Source organism: Camelus dromedarius, chromosome 7 (assembly GCF_036321535.1).
Source record: "Camelus dromedarius isolate mCamDro1 chromosome 7, mCamDro1.pat, whole genome shotgun sequence".
In the NCBI taxonomy this organism is placed as follows: Eukaryota; Metazoa; Chordata; class Mammalia; order Artiodactyla; family Camelidae; genus Camelus; species Camelus dromedarius.
This window is the reverse complement of record NC_087442.1, coordinates 19744392-19767196: the sequence shown is the minus strand read 5'-3', so window position 1 is coordinate 19767196 and position 22805 is coordinate 19744392. Positions and strand designations below refer to the sequence as shown.

The 22805-nt window shown below is 38.0% G+C and overlaps 1 protein-coding gene across 3 annotated transcripts in view; it reads right to left on the bottom strand.

The window, feature by feature from the left end:
- COPG2 (COPI coat complex subunit gamma 2) overlaps positions 1-22805 on the bottom strand; it is a 127803-nt gene that overhangs the window by 61603 nt on the left and 43395 nt on the right. For all 3 annotated transcript variants that reach the window (XM_031455367.2, XM_064487361.1, XM_031455368.2), the window contains exons 10-20: positions 21463-21596; positions 20646-20713; positions 18608-18796; positions 13959-14054; positions 13427-13670; positions 11313-11388; positions 10196-10299; positions 9547-9672; positions 8714-8776; positions 8120-8259; positions 7375-7546 (exon numbers count right to left, since the gene is read on the bottom strand). In XM_031455367.2, the coding sequence (XP_031311227.1) occupies positions 7375-7546; positions 8120-8259; positions 8714-8776; positions 9547-9672; positions 10196-10299; positions 11313-11388; positions 13427-13670; positions 13959-14054; positions 18608-18796; positions 20646-20713; positions 21463-21596 (1412 nt within the window). The remainder of the gene's footprint in view (positions 1-7374; positions 7547-8119; positions 8260-8713; positions 8777-9546; positions 9673-10195; positions 10300-11312; positions 11389-13426; positions 13671-13958; positions 14055-18607; positions 18797-20645; positions 20714-21462; positions 21597-22805) is intronic.

Below are 22805 nucleotides of genomic sequence, written 5' to 3'. Positions count from 1 at the left end.
AGGAATCACAGAGGAACGTGAGGACGACAGGGGCAGGGCTCTGTAAGAGGACAGTGTCATGGGTCTGAAATGAGGAGGGGTAACCTAGGGAAAGGGACAATGGCAAGCGCCAAGAAGAACGACAGGTTTGTACCAAAGATACTGTCATAATGCCTAAGAGTCATAAAGGGTGGGGTGCAGGGGAGTGTCTGGGGCGTGGTGACTTGACAAGAAAAGTGCTCTGATGCAGACTGGAGTTAGGGGGATGTTGGTTGTCACTGAATAAATATGGAAGGGAATGTGGTGGTTCCAAGAGGACAGTGCCGGGCAGTCAGAGTGGGGGCAATGCTGGGTTTTGGGTTTTTTTTTTTTTTAGGAAAAAGCATCATTAGCAACTGTTGGGGGCCAGAGGCGCTCAAGGGGAGAGTGTATCTCAGGGGGTCACACTGTGATGATTCTGCCCGGGGATACGGTCAGGGTGTGGATTTCACCTGAGTGGGAGCTGCAGGCATGCACCCCAGGGGAGGCCTATCAAAACATCTGGGGTGCAGTACTCTCAAAACAAAAACCCAGAGTAAAACCACAAAAATACAAGACAGATGGAAAGATGACATTGATAGGCTTGCCTTTGGGGCCACGCATCCTTGGGGGAGAATCACTGGGTGGAAGGGGGAGGGAGGGGAACGTAAGCAGATAAGCCTGAGTTGGGGTAGATGCAGGCATCAGAGTTGAGACTGGGAGATGTGGAGGAAAAGGACCCAGGACCAAGCAGACAGCGAGCAAATGAATGTAGCCGACAAGGCACCTGGAACGACGGGTGGTGGGTTGGGATTACTGTCAGTCGGTAGGGAGTGGATTGCAAGCATGGTGTTCCTGGAGCTGAGGAGTTTTGAGGAGTAAAGCTGAGGGAGACAGAAGTAGTGGCTGAAAGGAAGATGGATTGTGTGTATGTGAGCAGAGGGTACCAGAGGGGATGTACACACCAAAGGAAGGGGTGGATGGGATGGGACAGCGCAGGAGAGGCTCTGGGAGAGAGGTGACTGCATGGTGGGAGAAGGGCAGAAGCAGGGTGGACAGCAGTGCCCAGGGCTTTGTGCGGGTCCAGACTGAGTATGATGGCATCAGGAGTGCGGCTGGCAGACGTGGGGGCAAGAGGGTGAGAAGGTGAAAGGAAAAAGCTAGGAGAATCAGAGGCAGGGGCTCCCCAAGAGCTGCATCAGTAGAGTGTGCAACAAGGGGTCTGGATGGAAACGTGAAAGTTTCAGGAGTGATGCTGCGGGGACCTGGGAGAACAGTGCAGCCTGGCTCATGAGCAGGGGTCGGGGGCGGAGTGTGCAGGGTTGGTGCAGTGTGTCTGAAGCAGGGACGATGGAGTTGGGCTGAGCAGAAGGTGGGGGGTCCAGAAGGGAGCACACAGCACAGGAAAGTACTGAGTCCAGCTGGAAGACTCACGGACAGTAGCTGCAAGAATGTCACACAGATCAGGAACATAAGCAGTAGAGAAGGAAATTAGGAGTGATGATGAAATTGTGCATGGAAGCAGGTGATCAGGTGAGCATTCTGAAGCAGGAAGTAGAGGAGAAGTGGTGGTCCAGTAAGAAGAGAAAGGGCAGGCGCCTTGCAGCTAGGACAGGAGATGCTTGTTGAGAAGATGAGGGAATGTGCTGCACAGAGGGTGATAACAAAGAGGCAGAAGGTTGGAGTGGATGTGGAGGATCCAGGAGCTTTGTCCCATGAGTGGGCCATGACAAAGCCCATGTAGGAGGCAGAGGATAGCATGGGAGTAAGGCTAGTGGGGAACATGCTGGGGTAGGAAGAGGCTAGAGGAGGATCAGGTGGTAGAGGTACTGACTCATGGAAGACATTGGAGACAACCCAGTCAGTGCAGGGCAACACAAGATGAAATGATGAAAGGTCAGCGACAAGCCCAGAGAGGCCATGACCATCTCCAAAATGGGGGACCTGCAAAGACAGTGTGCTTAAGGCTGAATTGGAATAGCATATGGATTCATGCAGCACGCTGCAGACCAAGAAGCTGGTCACAGGGGAGCGTGAGGGCAGATCAAGAAGGGAGCAGATATCAAGGAAAAGGCCACTGTATCCGTCACATGACTGGCAGGTGGTTGGGGAGGTGGGATCAGATGCTTAAGATAAAGCAGAGTGGCTCTCAAAGGCTAGAGTGGGAGAAAAGGCAGAGGATGGGCCAAGTAAGGTTCAGTCCACACCCAGTGTGCAAAGAGAGAGACCTTGGATTTCTGAGCAGCCATGAAGGGGACAGGCCAGTGTTGAGATGGGCCAGGGGAGTCAAAGGGAGGAGAAAGGGACAGGCATCATGGGAGAGGGGGAGAACCTGATGAATGTATGAAGGGCTCAGGGTAATTAAAGGGGCTCTAAAGAAAAGGGGAGGGCAGCCTGAAGGGCTCCCAATCTGGGGACATCAGCAGATCTCAGGGACAGGAGTGGGGCATATGTGGTATTGAGATCAGACAGTAGGTGCATACTAGTGAATATAAGAAAGCATAGGTGCTATCTGCTATGTCTGTGGGCAAGCATGCTTTTATTAGGAAGATACACGACGTAGAATGTTCACAGAGGGAGAGGCTGTAGCACAGCCCAGTACAGAGTAAAGGCGGTGTGGTGCAGTCAGCTGAGCTTTGAAAGCATTGTATTTAGCACTGGTAAAATAGTCTTCTTCAGATGTTGATGTAGTGTTTATATGTTTAATGTTTTTCCAATGAAAAAGAGCAGAGGAAAAATGGAAAGAAATGGTTAAAATGAAATTGGAATTAAGTTGAGAGTATACATATAATGATATAAATCATCCGTGGAATTATTAAGGAGGATTATAATGGTTACGAGGCATAGTGCTGCGTGTTAAACTTGAGCAAAATTAATGGAATAAAGGAAAATGGAAGAAATATATAAAAAGAAATTGTCACAGGCAAATTGGTGGCTGCCGGAAAAATCTACCAGATAATTATGTCAAAGTGGGTAGATTCAGGAGAATAAATGGTCATATGGAGGTAAATTCATAAAATGAAATCTGAAGGGAGAGCGCCAGCAGCAACCTCATGACATTGGTACCACTGACATCCAAAGATGAAGATGCACGCATTACAGTGGTATCATTTGGAATAGTAACAGTAAGTCAAGGAGGAAGTTCACACATTTTCACATACTGAATCTATTTAAAAGCTCAGGTTGTGAACCAAGCCTGGGTGGTACCAACAAGCAGAGGGTTTTTCCCTAAGGTCAAGAGGGAAAAAGAGGAAATGAGTGGATATGCCATGTTTACACTGCATTCTGGAGAGATGCTATCACTTAAGAAAGGGAGCATTAAAGATTACATTTACTGATGCTGATGGTGTGAAACAGAAACATGAAATAGGATAAAAGACAGACTGAAAGTAAGTATAGAGGGAAAGTTAGACATTTCAGTGTGTTTGAGGAAAGGGAGACAGGTTATGAAATGAATGGAAAGGGAGACGGGTTATGAAATGAATGAACGGGGTGAATGAGATCTCAAACTGGAAGTCTTGGCCAATCTCATAATGGGTCAAATTGGAGGAAAACTGATTTTATGACTAGACTGATATAAATTCTAGTGATAGGGGACACGGTGGTTGAACAGTTATATTCAACTTATCCTGCTTTTATAGGATTTGAGTAAAAATTGAGATTATGTGCTTAGCTAAGAAGAATGCAGTTTCATCAGGGGTCATTAGTGTGGATCCCAGTGAGTGGCTGGAGGTGAGTCAAAGTAAAAAACAGAAATGTTACTTAATTGAAGCTGTGGATTTAATGTCAGAATGTCAGGAGTTAATACAGTTAATACTGAACCACAAATAATAGAATGGAGACTGCAGATTCAGAGAAGAGTCTGGAGTCCGTCAGAATCCCGTGGTAGCTCAAGTTCAGATAGACGTTTAAGGAAGCGTAGGCAGAAAGTTGAGAACTGAAGCATATGCGAAAGTTATGGATTGTTAAATGGGAGGCAGCCTCCCTAATGAAAACCAGAAAAAGACTCATACATGTACTGTTAAACTTGATCTTAGTATGGATATTTGCTATTAAAGACCTTTTAAGTGAGTTATGTAAATTTGTTGAAATGCTTTAAGATGAGAAATATGACATAATAAAACAAAAAGTTAAGTAGGTAGGGTCATTATAGAGATCCAAAGCAGGGAAAAATTTGTAGAATGTTGCATATATGTATGTTATTACTAGTATAATAAATATTCAGAGGAAAGAAAGTTGCTGGATGAGAAAGGACATGAAGAAGGCATGCTGCCTTGAAGGCTTTTCTACAAATTTGAGTGAAGAGTAATTATGGAGGACAGAAAAGAGCACGTAGGACTAACTGAATTGAGACTTATGAAGCTGATTACTCTTTCCACAAATTGCCCAAGATTTGACGGACAGAGTTATGGTAATATCTTGATGTTGAGTTAAAGTAGAGTAGATTTTTTTCAGATGGCGTAGATTTTTTTTGACACTTATAAAGTAGGGGGAGTGAGAAAGTTTAAAGATACAGCAAAGATAAGAACGATTGCTGGAACAGCTTTCTAGGGGAGACTGGCCGGTGTGTGTCTTTTGAACTGTGAGAGACTTGATTTTAAAGAAGATAAAGGGAGAGAGTGGATAGTTTCAGAACTGAAACAATAATACCTTCTATCTATTAAGTATTTACTATGTATCTGGCACCACACTAATCACTTTACTTAATTTCATTTTATCCCTCTGACAATCCTAAAAGGCTTACAGAGATCAAATAATTTGTCCAAGATTACAGTCAGTGTGCAGCAGAGTCAGAATTCAAATCCCAATCTATCTTCAAAACCTAGACTCCTTTCTATTCTATACAGTTGAAGGAAATCACAGTCTCCAGAATTTCTTTTTTTTTTTTCTGTAATTATATGGAAAATATATTTTCTGAGATAAGACAAGTAGTGGTGATGTATATATCTTCAGGTGATTGGTGAAATTCAAAATATCTACAGTGGGAAAATGCAGAAAAGAAGGAATGGGTAAAAGACTTCGTACTGCCTAGACCCTGGTATTTCACTTCTGTTCACTGTACAGCAAAGACTTTGGATTGGCCGTGGATGAAAAATTTTAGTTTCTAACAAAGACTAAAGAATAGAAAGGATTTTTTTTTAAAGCAGGCACGTGATGGGTCAAATATAAATTGACTACTAACAAAGTTTTAAAAGTCCAAATGTTGAGACAGAATTCCATTTCTTCTCTCCAAGATACAATGACAAATTTACAACTAAGTTCCAACACCAATCAGCAAATCCTTTAAATTTAACAGAAAAGAAAGAAAATTCTCCAAATGTCAAATTTTTACAAACAAAATACTAACAACCATCAAGCAAAAGCGTCCATAGCCAGCAGACCAAAAGTTGAAACCTCTGGGCTAATTTGTAAGATCTATATTTTAAAAAGAAATTAACTCCTTAGTAAGGAGGTGTAAGAAACCGCCCCTATATTTTGTCTTGGTAGAAATGTTTTCTGTTGTTGTTGTTTTCTCCTGTACTATATGTAACTTCTGTAATTTCAATATTGTTGTTTTATGTATTTTGATATTGTAAAACTGTATTTATTGTATTCTATTAGGACCACTCCTTGGGATGTGAGGCACCTGAGTTATCAGTTATCCAAGTGAACCTGGGGAAATGGGAGGAGCTAGTATTCTCAATTGGGAAAAGCTTGATTCTTCAATGAGTTCAGCATTTTGCTTCCCTCTGAAATTAAGTGGCAAAGGAATGGCATCCCTTAAAAAAAAGAAACTTAGTAAGAAGTACAATGGGGGAAGAATTGTGAAATAAGGAGAGGTGGCTACTGGAAAAAACTAAAAAAATGTGGAGTCTCCCAGGATGATGGCAGAAGCCACAGGGCTACATTAAGACTGGGCCCAGATACTGGTTTAGAACAAGGCTAAATAAAACTAGCTTTACTAAAGAGTACAGCCAGCTTAATTACTGGCTGGTGGACATATTTTAAATGAGTCTAACCAGAGGAAAACAGACCAGAAAAGAAAGTGTAGCTAAAAGGGAACGGAACTAGAGAAACCTCATAAAGGGATAAAGGAGGTGATTAAAGGTTAAAGTTGGATGGCCTAATGCTTGAAGGAGAAATACTGGAGGCCAGCTAGGAAAGTGCCTTCCTACCCAGGGGGTTATGGATCCAGGGTGGCTGCAAGTGCAGGTCCACCCAGGGCCAGAGGGAACAACCTGGGATTCAGACCCAGTAATGGTGCCAACTTGAATCTACCTCGTGCTAGAGTGAGTAGCCTGGTCTATCATCCAACACAGGTGAGACTGGACAGGGGCTCCCAGAACCAACAGCTAAAAAGGGGGTTGGGAGAGGGGCTAAGAGAAGACAGGTTAAGCCCCAAATATAACTCAGTGATGACCAGGGACAACTATTTACTAGTACGTTTATGATTTCTTGTAACTCTGTAACTTCCCCACTATTTGTTACTTTGTTTTTTTCCTGTATTAATAGTAAAAATTGGTTTTTCCTGTACTAGCAGTAAAAATTGTTTTTTCCTGTACTAGCAGTAAAAATTTTTTCCTGTACTAGTAATAAAATTGTTTAAAATGTTAAGTGTGATGTGTGTGCTTATTTCTGAGTAAACTGGTTAGCAGTTGTGAATATTCTGCATTGAATCTGGGAAGAAAAGAACTCACAAAGGAAAAGGAGGAAAGCAAGTACAACAAATACTTGACATTCAGAAGAGATATGTCAGAAGGTCTCAAATCCCCAAATTTGTAAATACTGTTGGCACTAGCAGTTGGTTCTCCTTCACAGGCCTCCCCTGACCCCCATCCCCCACCCCTAAGACTGCATACAGTGCACACAGGTCAAGTAGAGAATTACAAAGCCTTTCTCAAATGTGGACACCCAGTTGTTGGCTAAGCCACTTACTGGGCTGAGACATACTCAGACGCCAGCCTTGGGCTACAGAGCCCTTAAAAAAAAATACATTTTCAGATGCCATGGATCTACTAAGTAAAAAAATCCCCAAGATGCCCTGGAAAGAAACATCAGGGAGAAGGAGGCCATGATCCTTCAAGGAGACATCAGCTACATGAACCAGTGGTCACACTGTTTCAACAGAAAGTCTGAGTTCCTTTTTGGGCTACCACTGTATACATTCAGTTTCTCTTTTAAGATTAAATGTCCAGCATATTTTACTCAGAATTAGTTATAAAATTAGTATATCTATAGCAGTAATTAATTTTATAAATATAAATATACCATCATTATCATTACATTTAATTCTGGAAAAGAAACAAATTCTTGAACCTCAAATACTTGTCCAGACATTTACGAGCTCAAGTGGTAATGTACCCGCAATCATGTGTCTTTCATTCTGGGTATCAGTACCTGCTGTAGAGTCGTCATCAGGTAAACGAACAAGAGTGTAACATATTCCCGGCTGATTATAAGTTAGGCTGGGCGCTGGGATACAGCACAGCACTTCATAGGAATCTGATGGTTCCACCTGCACTGTCACTTTCTCCAGCAGCTGGTCATTGAGAGTATTGGTACAGTCAAACTGAAAAGGCAGCAAACACAAAAGTTATGAAGGATAAGAACTGTTTTCAAGCAAGTTGCTCCTTCCCACCCATAACCCACAACTCAGTCCTGGAACCCACTACACTTTCCCTCTCTATACACCAAGACAGGTCTCCCCCTAAAGGTTTTCTTGAGGCAACAGGCATAAGCTTATTCTTGAGATCGCCTTTATGTTATTCACTAGTTTCTTCTCTTTCCTGAGACTGAGTTCTACCAAATGACAGGGTAGAGGCCTGACAGCTGTCTGGGAATCAAATTAAAATCCAAGTTCTTGGACAACGCACTTAATTTACCCTGATATTGAATGATGTTTTTTTTTAGCGGGTTCTACTTTATGCTGTCCAACTTCTTTAGACATTTTGATTTTATGTTCTTTTAAATTTAAACCATTAAAAGCTACCCATCACACGAAGGCATCTCTAGAGCTATGGACTTAGGAAAGAAAACCAGAAATGCTGCCACGTTACTTCTCTATAAAAGGAACTAGAATCATAAACTGAAGGGGAATGAGTACTAAGCCCCTCCCAGGAGCCCGTTACAGCACTGATCTCACCTGGAACACAATGTGCTTGGTAAACACGTGCTTGATACAACGAACAAAGTATTCTGTCTCTGCTTCTGTAAGTTGGACAGGCTCAGACGACTTGAACAAGGGTCCTAGATTCACAAACTCAGGAATGGCAGCCAGTTGTTCTATTAAGAAAAATGGAAAGAAAAGAAGGAAGAAAGATAAGACAGAGGAAGACATTACTCTGAATGTCTAAAATGTTTTCAGTTTCCACAGCCTTACTAATAAACACCCAACTAATATGTCTCCAAACTTTAGTAAATAATCTTTTAAGTAACAGAATTTGTAAACTGAATCACTAAAGGCGAAAGAAAAAAAAAAAGGAAGAAACTAAATCCTTGATTTCATAGAATGTGAATTCCCATTAACCAAGATAGAGTAAAAACACTCCCACTTAGACTGACAAGTCCCACAGACTGCAGGCAGCCACAGCAACGGTGGGCTGTGACAACAAACATTCAGCCTCACAAAGACTTCCTGTACCAAGAAATAATCAAACTGAATAAAAGCAGTGGACTTCACTATATTTACAATGCCTAGGGTACAAGGCTACTGCTTCTACACATCAAATCATCATACCTTGGAAAATGTCTTGCCTGGAAGGAGCCAACTTCTCTGGCTTAGTAGCCACCAGTGTGATTTCTACAAAGACAGATATGAGCAATCAAGTGAGCTTCCCTCCCACTATCTAGCACAAAATGCAGACAGAAGGAGATGAGGGCAGAAACTTCTACCAGCTATATAAGGAGCCATGGCTAAATTATACCAGTAGGTGCTCTGCCACCTTTTTTTTGTTTTTTGTTTTTTTTGGAGGGACAACTCCAATTAAAATGTATTTAGTGAAATAATAAAGTCCTAAAAATATAGATTTTGCTTTAAATGGACCAGAATATTTTAAAAAATTACTCTTAAAAAGAGAAACAGTTTATAAAAACAAATCTCATGATTCAAATAGGAAAAAAAAACTTGTATAGTATCAACAAACTGAAAATGTCGAAAGTTAAGCATGAGATCTTTCCTTTTCAGTTCTAACCACTAAACACTTCTTTTATTTTTTTAAACCTCCAATAGAAAAATTAATTAAGAGTAACCAACATCAGAAAATAAAAATAGGAGTTGGCAGCATAATTACTGCTCTGAGACACATGGTGACAATTAACTTTAAATGCTGTTACACTCAGCATTAAAAAAACAACTTTCGGTCTGAGTCACATTTCATATTCTTGCTTTCATGAGAAAACAAGGGGAATTTTTTTAAAACCCTAATTTAAAAAAGTATCATCCATCTTAGTTCTGTAAGATTTAGAAGTAAGTCGTGACAAAAGAAATATTAAGAGAAATATGCTAACAGTATTATTTTACTGGTATAAAACTATTTATACACAGAAAAATTAACTAAGTGTTCCCATTACCTGCTTTTTGTTCAAAGACAGGAGCCATAGCAAGGGGGATAGATTTCATGTCAAAGGGCTTCTCTGAAGGCTCCAATGTATACTGGTGTAAGGCTTTTTCCATCCCTGGGACAGAGACTGTTAGACCTATGAAACAGAGAAATCCCAGCATTATAACTTCTTGTCAATCCTAGGATCCAGACAGGCCCAGGTTTGTAATATTTATCTAAGCTTTCTAAAGAAAAATACAACCACAGACTTTATAACCTAAATAAGTTAAAATAAAGGCTCCTAATGAAAAAAAAAGGGGGGGGGGGTGCTCTTATTATTTCATCCAAGGAACCATAGGAGCAAAGCATAAAAATTTTCAACAAAATATAAGTATCTTCCACAAAAGAAAGCAACAGAACCATGTGGAAACAATAACAGCAGAAGAAAGGGGGAAAAAGACAAACCCAAGAGGGAGCTCAAGGAGAACCAGGAACAAGCAAACATTCTTTGGGCTTTTATATCCTTTAGGTTTTCCTAGAAATGGAAGTGCATTCAAAGATAAAAACCAAGCATTTTTCCTAGTGAAGCCAGCTCATATGCAAATCATCATGAGATATGTTTCCAAGACACCATCCGTGGAACAAAAGTATATTTGTCTCCCTTCTTGGTTCTCACTGACCATTGAAGATATAAGTAGCATTCAGTGCCATCTGCCTCTGCTGTAGCACATTCAGATAGAAGGTAGCTCTGTCCCGTACCTCATCATCAGTATCCATCATACACCTGTCCAGAGGATACAGAATAGGCATGTCACAGCAGCCTAAAGACTTCCCACAGCTGTACCACTATTCCTAAAGGACACAGTTCACACCATCTGATACTACCTTCATAAAAGAGCTCAACAACAGCCAACAGTGGGTCTTAAAATCTCCACAAATCTTGGGTACTGTTCTGAATTGGTAAAGAAATGGTGTCATTATGAATCAGAAGCACTACATAAGTAGGCAGTGAAATAATTAGGAAGAACACAATAACATAAGATAGCAGTTCAGAGTGTATTCTTGGATCTGCAACCACATGACCCTGGTAAAGACTGAGACTTCTTTATAATTAAAAAATGTTAATACTACACTTTCCAAGGAGACAAAAAAGCATTCAGAATCCAGGCACTGATAATACTCAAATGGCAATTTGTTTTATTTAAACCAGCCAGCCTTTCAATTACAAGATGCAATCACAGAGTGTTTGCAAAAGCAAGCCTTTTCCTCATCAAATTGGGAGTCATGGAGACCATGAAAATCAGCTGGTATTTTCAACTCTAGATAGTGAATCACTTTGAAGTTGGCCCCTGCTATACAAATTGAGGCACATGCATTTGTCACTTTATCAAAATCATGCAAGAGAAATTAAAAGTCAAATAATGTATGTTCTTGGCACATGCAAAATTACCGGAAGAGTAAGAAAAATGCCATTTCCCCCTGACTTACTCCATCAGCTCTAGTCTTAGGCCCTGCAATGCATTTGATGTGGTACAATGAGGAAAAAGGATCATATGTAAGTCTTATATGAGCTATCCTCCATGACCCCTTATATATCACACTAAATAATTAAGCTCTAATCTCAAACAACCAGCTCCATGCATAAAAAACAAAAACCTCTACTATTAAAATTGGCTTCATTCATCAAGGATTTATTGCTCACCTCACTTCTGTCAGGAATTGTGCTAGGTGCTGGGGGTAGAAAGATAAAAGACATGACACTCTTACTTTTAAAAAAAATACATTCTTTTACTTTACCTTTGTAAGAGTACAAGGATACTTGGGAGAAGATTCTCATTCTGAGCCCCAAATTTAGCCAGAGCACTCACAGCAGCTATAATGAAGCATAAAATGAAACAGCATAAATATTAACTTCTCAGAGTTAAGCAATAGTCATTCAAAAAAAGTTACATTTTCTCATGTTCAGTGGGAATAAACTATTGTCTTATTGTGTATTTCTTGATCTTATTTCTTTGATCCATTTAAGCATAAATAGAAATTGGCAGAGCTCTGAATAGGAAAACTCTCCATGCATTGAGGAAAGAGGACCATATGTAAGTCTTATATGAGCTGTCCTCCAGGCTGACCCCTAATATACCACACTTAATTAATCTCTAATCTCAAATGACCAGCCCCATGCATAAAAAAAAAAACCCTCTATTATTAAAACTCACTTAATTCAACAAAGATTTATTGCTCATCTAATTTTTGTCAGGAATTGTACTAGGTACTGGGGATAGAAAGATAAAAGACATGGTCCCTGACCCCAAGTGGGAAAGACAGGTAAGTAAAGAGATAGTTACAACATAGCATAGTAAGTCCATGGCAGAATTATATCCAGGATGCTGTGTGAGTAGAAAAAGGAACTTAAGCCAGAATTGGTGGTGGAGAAGAAAGATAAGGAGCTGACAGTACCTGAGCTAAAGTCTGAAGAACAAGCAGAGTTAGCCAGAGGGAAAAGGCAGGAGAAGATGATTCAAGGCAGAGAGAATTAAAAGTATGAAAGCCCTGACCCCAGAGAAGAAAGTATGGTCTAATCCTGGAACTAGACACAGCTGAGTAAGGCTGAAGAGCAGACCTGAGTTGGAGAGCAGGAGATGAGTGAGTGACTAGAGATTAAGAAGAGCTTATGGTTTAATCTCAAAGTTATTATTAATGGTGTTAAATACAAGATAAATTTGTGTATTTGTAGCAGAGTGTGAAGAGTATGTTGGATATGTGGTGAGACTACAAGCAGTCAGACTAGTTGGGCATCTGAAATGGATGGGAGTCTAATACAGCACCTGGGAAAACTGGAAAAAAAAAAGAATAAAGAAATAAGTATTAAGGAGACAGAATTGACAGGTCTTTGCCCAAGGATAGACAGGGTTATAAAACAATGGAATAAGGTTCTAGCTTTGAAACTGAGTGGATATTATAGGTGAGGAATTCAGTTTGGGAATTTCAAGTTGAATTTGAAGTGCCTTAGATAGTTAGGAGACATACAAGTTCAGGAAACAGCCATGACCGCAATGTCACAGCCTATCAGTAGAGCTTTGAAAATGATCACCAGGAAGAATGTGTGTGGAGAAGACAAATCTCTAAAGGAAACTAACTTTTTAAAGAATGGAAGAGAAGCTCTATAAGTAAGACTGGGGAGTGACAGAAAGATGGAGGCTATTGAGGAAACCAAGGGAAGAGAGTTTCATGAAGTGTTTAGTCAACAGTACATCAAACTGACCGAGAGGTGAACAAAGATAAGAACATTAAAATGTCCAACCTGAATTTCCAACTAGCTTATAAGTAATTTTTTTAAAAAACAGTTTCAGAAGATTTTTTAAGAGACAGAACTACATTGTAGTGAGTTGAAGAGAAAATGGAAAATAAGTTCATAAAGGCAGCTAGTAACAGCTACTTCAAGTTTACCTGACAGGGGAATTATAGTCAGTCGTTAATCAGAGACAGTGGATCAAAAGAGGGCTTATATCTTTAACAGGAGATATCTGGACCTGTTCATATGCTAACGGGAAGTAACAATTAGAGAGGAGGAAGTAAAAAATTCCTAAGCCTGTTTAAAAAGTCACTTAAAAATGACAAGACACACAAATTTCACAGACATCCATTCTTCTGGCCATAATTCTGAAAAGATGGATGATGCCATCACAGCCTTCCTCTCGTACTGAAAGTCAAGGGTTATCTGTCTCTGATAGAAGGCAGAAATCAGGATGGAAACTGGAATATAAAGAGCTACACATCTGGGCTTAAGTATGCTCCCAGATCCCACTGTCAAACAGACTCTGCAACTTCATTTTCTAATTTTATTACCACCCTGCTTGAGCCTAGCGTTTCAAAAGGCCAGCAGTTACATCATTATCAGTGTTCCAGTGACTCACCAGCTCTGACGGCCTCATTCTCCAGCACGACCCTATTAAAAATAAAGCGGATATACTTGGAGGGGACAGGTGTTCTGGGGCCCTCTTTGCCCAACAAGTGGAGAATCTTAGTAGCCAGAACAGTGTGTTCACAGTCCTCAATGAATTCACAAAGGTGGGCGAGACCTGCTTCTTTACTCTCAGGGTTCTCTTCCACGATGCTGATTATGCAGTCCACAATGGCCCGCTTATACTCAAAGCCTCCCTGGCGAAAGAGAAAACGACCATTCATTCTGAGGACACTTTTTAGAGAAATGCTTATACTCCAAGGCTCATGCTGTAACATTCAAATTTCATTTCCCTTCCCTTATGAAAGAAACAAAAGTGTTTTTTCCTCCAAGTAGGAAAGCCAAAGTAACAGCATGTTTACTAATAAGACAGCAACCAGAATTGAGCACTTTTTGAGAGGCATGCTGAGATGATAAAGAAAGCTGCTGTAAATACTATAAGAATTTGAGTGCAACTTCCCACATTTAAGAAGTAGTCCACCTACATCATCTCGGAGCATGTTGGAGAGGAAAGTCATCATGACGCTGTGCTTTCGAGGGTATTTCTGACAGAGAGCACTAATTGCCTGCACAACCACCACCTGTAGAAAAACAAACAAAAAGTACATCCACCTTTATAATGACCGTACAACTACCACCGAGAGAAAACCACAGAAAGGACGTTCATCGTTATAACTTTAGCTTCTAAGCACACGTTTCCTCTCATTTACTGCATGCTAAGGCGGCACTGCAGTTAACTAAAATGACAATAATGATTCTTCATGAAAGATAAGCAAGGAGACCTCAAAGGAAAATAAAACCAATGTAAAAATGAAGTGCATTCAAGAGACTCCACCATCCCTCTGCTCCAAGCAAACAAGCACATAAAAATTTTAAAGTGAACAGTAAAGCTAAAAAGCTTAAACAGAAGAAATAGAAGAAATAGAGAAGGTTACCAAGGAACTACTTTACAAAATGGTTTCTAGGAAAATTTTACCACAACTTTAAAGATCAGTGTCAAGAAGTTGAAAGGGTGCGAGACTTTACCCTGCTTGCAAGCTAAGTTAATCTGCCACAGTTCCATGGATGCTAGAAAACACAGGACTTCTGGACCAGAGATGAAAGACAATTACTCACAGCAAAAGCAGGAGCCAGGGTATCAACATCTGGGGGTCAGTTTCCTGAATCCCAATTCCGACAGGACAGTGTAAAAAGAGCCAGATAATACTTGACCCTGCAGTAGGCTGCAGTACAGGAGAATCTGAGGTAGGGAACTTGAACATTTTACAGTGGGCAGTAAGCATGCCAGTCCTTTATTCTGAAGGGAAACATCATCTTTATTACACTGGGCAATGAGCATGTTTGCCTTTTGCTCTAGAGGGAGCATTAACTGTATCTTCTAGGGCTGAATGGAAACCTGCCCTTTACTTTTAGAGGAAGATGCTGTATCTTTTAAGGCTGGAAGATATCTTGCACTACACAAAGAGAACAAAGAGTAGTGAGTGCCTAACTTACAGGGTGTGTAGAAATCCAAGAAATTCATGGAGACTTGAGAATTGTCTACCAACAACTAATAGTCCCAAATCTATATACATTGTTTCAGAGCATAGTAAATGAAGGAAAACATCCACAATCTTTATGAAGCAATGATACCTAAACCTAATAAAGATGGTATACATGCAAAAAGAAAAATTACAGACGGAAATCAGTTATGAATATTGATGTACAAATTCTAAGTGATATATTAGCTAGCAGACTCCAACACAACAGTAAGAAAATAACATGCCATGATGAAATGGAATTTATGCCAAGAATGCAAGACTGGTTCAACATTAGAAAATTAATACAATTCATCAACATTAATGAGTTTAAGGAGAAAAGTCATATAATTATATCCATAGATGCTGAAAAACGTCTGATAAAATCCAACACTCATTCCTAGCAAAAATTCTTAAACAAAATAGGAATGGATGGACCCTTCCATTTTAAACACACACACACACACACACACACACACACACACACACACACACCCCTCTCAGTCCTATTGCCAGCATATTCCTTAATAGCCCCAAGAGTCATATACATTAAGGTCAGAAACAATTTAAGGATGCTACTATTTCTATTATTTGACAGTATTCTGGAGATATTAATCAATGCAATTAGACAGGAGAAAACGATTAGAGGAATAAGAACTAGAAAATAAAAGACAAAACCATCTTTATTTACAAATGACATGACAGTATAATCTGGAAACCACAGAGAATCAATGATAAAACTAACTCAACTCAGTAAGGTAGTAGACTATAAAATTAACATGCAAAAATAATACTGTTCATATACACAAATAATAACAAGGTAGAAGATACGAGTAAAAAAGATATAAATAGCAACAACAATAAAGATAAAATACCTAAGAAAAGAACTTTTCAAATACTCAAAATTAAAAGATACTATAAAATATTCTAAAAAGGCACAAAAGTAGACTTGAACAAATTAAAAATATCCCTTGTTCTTGGTTAGGATATCTCAACATCGTCAAGAGATTTATTCTCCCCTAAGTTAACTTACAAACTTCATGTGATCCCCATAAAAATACCAATGAAATTTTTTATGAAACTAGAAAAGTTAATACTTAAGTTCATAAGGAAAAATAAATATGTAAGAATAGCTAGGGAAACAATAAAAATAAAGAACTATGAGAGGGGACTAAGAGATACTAATACATCCTATGAAACTTCTATATTTAAAATAGTGTGTGGTACTGATGTATTTTTTTAATTTAGTTTTTTGGGTGGGGATAATTAGGTTTAGTTATTTATTATTATTTTTTTTAATAGAGGTACTGGGGATTGAACCCAGGACCTCATGCATGCTAAGCATGCGCTCTACCACTGAGCTATACCCAACCCCGCTATTAATAGAGACAACAACAGAATAGAATAGAAAGCCCCCAAATAGGCCCAAGTACATATGGAACATTAGTATATGGTAAAGGTGGTATCTCAAATGCTGGGGCAAAGACAGCCTTTTAAATGAAACTTTTGGGGGGGCAACTGGATAGTCATGGAAAAGGATAAGATTACATACATTTCTTAGTCTATATATAATTTAAAAATCCAAGGAGTCAAATACTTAAATGCAAAAAGTAAAACTATACATATACTAGAAGAAAACATGGGTAGAATAAATGCACCCATTCAGATTCTACAATCTGAAGAGAAAGTCTTTCTAATTAATTATTAATCAAAAGTCCAACCCAATAAAAGAAAAGATCAACAAATCTAACTACATAAAAATTTTAAAAGTGTGCATAATAAAAGACATTATAAGAAAAACTAAAAGATAAATGACAAACTGAGAGAAAATACCATAGCACATTTCAGATAAAGAACTAATATCCCTAATATATAAAAAAATTTAATTCAGGAAACAAAAGACCAAAAATCTTATAGAATATGGGGGAAAGATATGAACAGACAATATTCAAAAAGAGATATTAAATGATCTTTAAAAATATGCAAAGATGTTTAACTTCTTTCATGATAAAAGAAATTCAAATTAAAGCTACACTGAGATACCCTTTCTCACCCATCAGGTTGGCAAAACTTCAAAATACTCTATAGGTGAAGCTATTGGGAAACTGGCACTCATACATTGCTGGTAGAATTTAGCATACTCTACAAAACTATATATTTACCCTTCAGTCTAGCATATGAACTAGGATTCACCCTGAGGACACACCTCCAACATTTCAAGAAAACATATACACAAGGTTATCCACTGTGGCATCACTTGTAATCACAAAATACTGCAAGCTATCTAAGTGTTCAAGGATAGGAGATTCGTTCAATAAATTGTATTTCAAAATGACCATCATAAACTCCCAAGGTTCCCCAAAGATTCAAAATGTCCACTTGAGAGCATAGGCTAAGTTTGTTTTTTAAAAGTAGATACACACTAGAAGAGAGTAAATAGGGTCAGCTATACTTCTTGATTAAGAACTAAATAAGACTTTAAATAAGACTTAATTCTTCTAACTGAAATTTACTGTTTTGTTTTTATTATCTCTTGACACATTCTCACCAGTTCTATTCAACACTGTATTGGAAGTCCTAGCCATTTTAATAAGACAAGAAAAAGAAAGGACAGGTATTTGGATAGGAAATGATGTAAAACCGTCTTTATTCACAGATAACATGATTATTTATATAGACAATCCTAAGGAATGTATATAACAACTAGTAGAAGCAGTAAAGGTGCTTAGCAAGAATATCGAGTTATAGGAAAGGTTTTTTTAAAAGTATTTTTTATATACTAGCAGCAAACAATGAAATAGAAATTTTAATAAAATGGAATAAAAAACATAAAATTTTTAGATATAAATTTAACAAAAGACATGCAAGACCTCTAGAGTAAATGCTACAAAACATTGCTCAAAGAAATTAAAGAAGACCTAAATAAATGGAGAGGTATACCATATTTATGAACTGGAAGAATAAATATTAAGATGTCAGTTCTCCCCAAACTGACTATGGATTCAACACATTCCCAATTATAATCCCAGCAGGCTTTGTTTTACAGAAATTATAAGATGGTTCTAAATTTTATATGGAAATGCAAAGGAACTAGAATATTAAAAAAGGACAAAGTTGGAAGACCACACATTTAAGAGGTACCATAAAGCTACATTAATCAACAAAGTGTGGTACTGGCACAGGACTGACAAATAGATCAACAGAATATAATAAGGAGCCCAGAAATATGCCTACAATTATCTGGTTATCTGCTTTTTAGACAAAGATGCCTAGGCACTCCAATGGGGAAAGAAAGTTTTCTAAGCAAATTATGCTGGAATGACTGGAAAAAAGTATGGAAAAAAAATGAATTTATCACACACAAATACTCATTCAAGTTGGATCACAGGCCAAAATGTAGAAGCTAGAACTGTAAAATATTTAGAAAAAAATATAAAATATCTTTAAGATTTGGTAATAGACAAAAGTCTTAGAACACAGAAAGCAGTAACTGTGAAAGAAAAACATTAATAAATTAGACTTCATAAAAATTTAAAACTTCTACTCATCAAAAGTCACTGTTAAGAAATAGGTAAGCCAGCGACTAGAAGAAAACATGATTGTATTTAAACTTTTACCTTGAACTCATCTGAGATTTCAGACACAAAAGATGATATCTGCTTCATAAGCCTATCCACACTGCTCTCACTTCCTGTTTTGAGGAGTGTAGTAATGGCCAGGGTAGCAATACTTCTGTTTGAGTCTGTGATCAAGTTTTCTAAGTCTAGGTTGCAGGCAGTAACAGCAGAGGGGTGCTTCATTGCCACCTTGTCAAAGGGCAAGAAAAAAAATAAGCAAATTGCTATGGATAAAGACCAGAACTTTAAAAAATAAGGGAAGAAGGAAATAAAAATTTTAATTACGGTAAATGGCTTTTTAAAATGTAAATAGGACAACATAGGTTAAAAAGTGATTGTTTCAGGATGAACGGTACCAGTTAAAAAGGTGTGATGTATCATTTGATAAGTGATTACCTGCCAGTCATAGTATAGCACAGCACTTTCTCATCCCAGGTTTCTATAACATTTGTAACAGTATCAGTATGTATAACAGTATAAGTCTGTCTTCTATTACAGTTGACCTGTTTTTCTTTATAATAGATGTGTTCATGAATAGCTATTCTACTAGATGTTAGAATCTCTGAGAACAGGGCCTAGAATGATAAACACTGCCCAGACTCTTAACATCTTATCACTTAGAAAACACTTCTATATTTAAGCAAGCAAACTCCAGTCAAACTGGATCGCTCATGGTCATTAAAACGTGTCTGTCATTTTCCTGCTTCTTTGCTTTTGTTGATGACGTTCACCTCTCTGCCTATCCCAATACTGGTAAAAAAAAAAAAAAAAAAAATCCTTTACCCACAATTCTAAAATTCTAAAAACTCAGCAAAGTATTGGCATCAAAATTCACTTAACAACAAAACATGACCCAAACTAGTGTAAAACTAAGTCTTAATATATTCCACTTAGCAAGGACAGCCATATGTACAAAGAAGAAATATTAATGTGTCTAAAGGTGGAGTGCTGCTCCAGGCCCGATGACGTTAGTATGCAAAATAAGAGACAGCAATACATTAGCTCCCTGAAATTCATAAAATACTGAATTCTGACACACATCTGGCTCCAAGATTATAGATGAAGGAATGTGGACCTACACCAACTCTTTAAAATATAATTCATATTGTTGTTCTATAAAGGCTTCTTCCATAAAGGCTGCTCTAAACTTCTCTCTCCTTCAATTGTTCATACAATTAATTTATAATCGATTACATACCACTGCATTATGACAAGTTTTCTACTACATTAAACTTTCATTTAAAACTTTTATAGCTATTTAATTCATTCCATGTTCCTATATTGTATCTTCTAGACTTATGCTATAATATGTATAAGTATATACTTATAATATGGTAGCCAACAGCCACATGTGACTATTAAGCATTTGAAATGTGGCCACTCCAAACTGAAGTATACTGTCAATATAAAATAGACACTAAATATCAAAGACTTAATATCAAAAAACAGAAGGTAAAATGTATCTGCAATAATTTTATACTGATCACATGTTGATATGACATTTTATTAGGTAACTAAAGTATATTATTAAAATTAATCTCATCTTAGAAAATGTTAATGTGGTTACAATAAAATTTAAAATTACATATGTGAATCAGCACTGTTCAAGACTAGCACTGTCCAAGAAAATTTTCTGCAATGATAGAAATGTTCTATGTCTGCACTGCCCAGTATGATAGTCACTAACTACATGTGGCTACTGAGCACATGAAGTGTGACTAGAATGATGGAGGAACTAAATTTTTAATTTTATTTAATTCTAATTAATTAGAATGGAAACAGCCACTTATGGCTAAAGCCCATCATACTGGAGAGTAAGGCTCTTGACTATGAAGTGCTTGAAAGTCAGAAATGAATTATAATCTTTAGTTGAATAATAGTAAAAATGCCATACTTAAGGCCACAAATACAAATGAGATGCTATAGAAGTAAAGCTCATAAGTCATATCTACTAACTTTGGAGAGAAAGCCAAATGGTTCAATTTAAGGTTTCTGAATCAAACACTGATATGTCAATAGTTAGCAAAGGTTCACATACCTTGTTCAAGGTCCTCACAGCTGCATATCTCAAAGCTGGCTTAGGAGAGCTACAGAAAAGCTGAAGAACTAGAAAAAAAAAATCACTGTGAATATAGCTCATTTCATCATATATCATATTTCCAAAAACACAGTACATAAAGAATCATATTCAAAATATGCATAAAGTAATTAGATCACAGCATCAGAAGTTCACATGAAAAAATAGAAAAGTCACTCTTTGTTGAGTTATAAAAACTTTAAATATGGAAACAGTTGATTAATTTTTCTACAAAAATTTAACAAACCCATTAATGTCTGGATTTAAAGAGTAGGAATATTTATAGTTATAAGAGCAAACAGGCTTTTTAAACATTAAGGAGAACTGAAGGCATTAAAATTACTTTTTTCTAAGTAAAAAAATTTTTAATGTTTTTTACATGGGGAAATGGTAACTTCAGAAAAAGAATTATAGCTATCCCTCCGTATCTGCAGGGGACTGGTTCTGGGACCTCCAACAGATACCAAATCTGAGGATGTTTGAGACTCTTATATGAAATTTCGTAGTTCAGTCAGCCGTTGGTATCCACAGGTTCTACACTGAGGATTCACTCAACTGTGAACTGATTTGGTTGAACCTGTGGGATGCAGAACCTGCGGATATAGAGGGACAACTGTAATTAAGTAAAGAACCACTGAAATAAATAATCCACATATCAGAATGTAAAGGCTATATATAGAGAGCTAAGGTTCAGAAATAATTATCCTGTAGACCTATGGAACTTAAAGCAAAAATGTAAGAAAATAAATAAAAGCCAGCTATCAAACATACAACTAACCTGAAACAGCAGGTGCCAACTCCCTTGCAGTACAATTAGGAAGATGGATGATAGCTGAAGCAGCTTCATAAATAACCATTTCATGTTTATTTCGCAAGCAGCTCTCAATGAAATCAAAGACTGGACTTTCATGGCTGACAATAAATATACATAGGCCATAATTAGATACTAAAAAGAACAGAGGAAATATGCATAGTAGTTAAAAGCACAGGCAGAATCAGAAGCACTTCGGGATTCATAAATGAAGGACCTCTGAACATTCACTCCCCCATAAAAGCAATGAGAGCACTGGCATAAATTTTCAAAATCAACTTTCTCAGCACTCTAGTAGTTAGCCAAAGGCTTGCAAAAACCCTAGTAACATTTATTCAGGAGGAACAGCTGAATCTTCATAAGAACAGTAAGCTTTCTAGTGTTTTAACTTGCTCTATTTCATGCCGTCTTCCCAGTTTCACGGTAGCCTTGGAAACCAGCAGCCTCAGAACTCCACTAGTTATGAAAGCCAGCAGCCTAGTAGCCAGTGAAGGAAGGAGATTAATTTGGAGGGCCAACAAAAGCCCTGTCCCCAGAGAACTGTCACTCCTTGACCTGACTGGACCTAAAACCCTCCCTAAAAAAACCCCATTTGTGGAGTTAATCTTTACTTCACCTGACTCATAGGTCATTCAGTAAGCAAAACCCTATACCGAGGATCTGACCCCCCACAATGAGCAGCAATTATTTAACATTGTAGTTGCCAGAGGAAGTGATTCTAGTTGTGGCAAACAAAAGGCTGGCCAAAAAAACTCAAAAGGAAAATCTAAGAAATGAGACACCTATAAGGGGCTTTAGTAATTTCTGACATATTTCTGGGGATCTAGAAGGCTGTGCAATGCCAGGAAAGACCTGACAGAGCTCTAATCTCTCATCTATGCTAGACTGTGAGTTTCTGCACAAGTAGGAAGTAAACACTAGGGCAGAGTTATAAACTGCCAGAGCATAGAAGGCATGCCCCAACACACGAAGTGCTCAGTGGAAAAAAAAAGCAGGAGACATGTTGGTCAAAAGCATTTAAGAAAATCTGTCAAATCATTATCTGAAGATTCAGCTAATCATGCAGAGATTTTAGTGGCCACACATGAAAAAGAATAAGGATGGCAGAATTAGTCAAGAAAAGTCATTAAACAAACAATAACAACAATAGCAACAATAATAAACTCTGAGGATGGAGAAGGGGGAAATATGATTACCAGAGATACCACATTATTTTAAATATCCAGTTTTTGACAAAAAGCTATGACACACACAAAGAAATAGTAAGGTATGGGCCCATATTTAGGGAAAAAAAGCAGTCAAAGAGATTA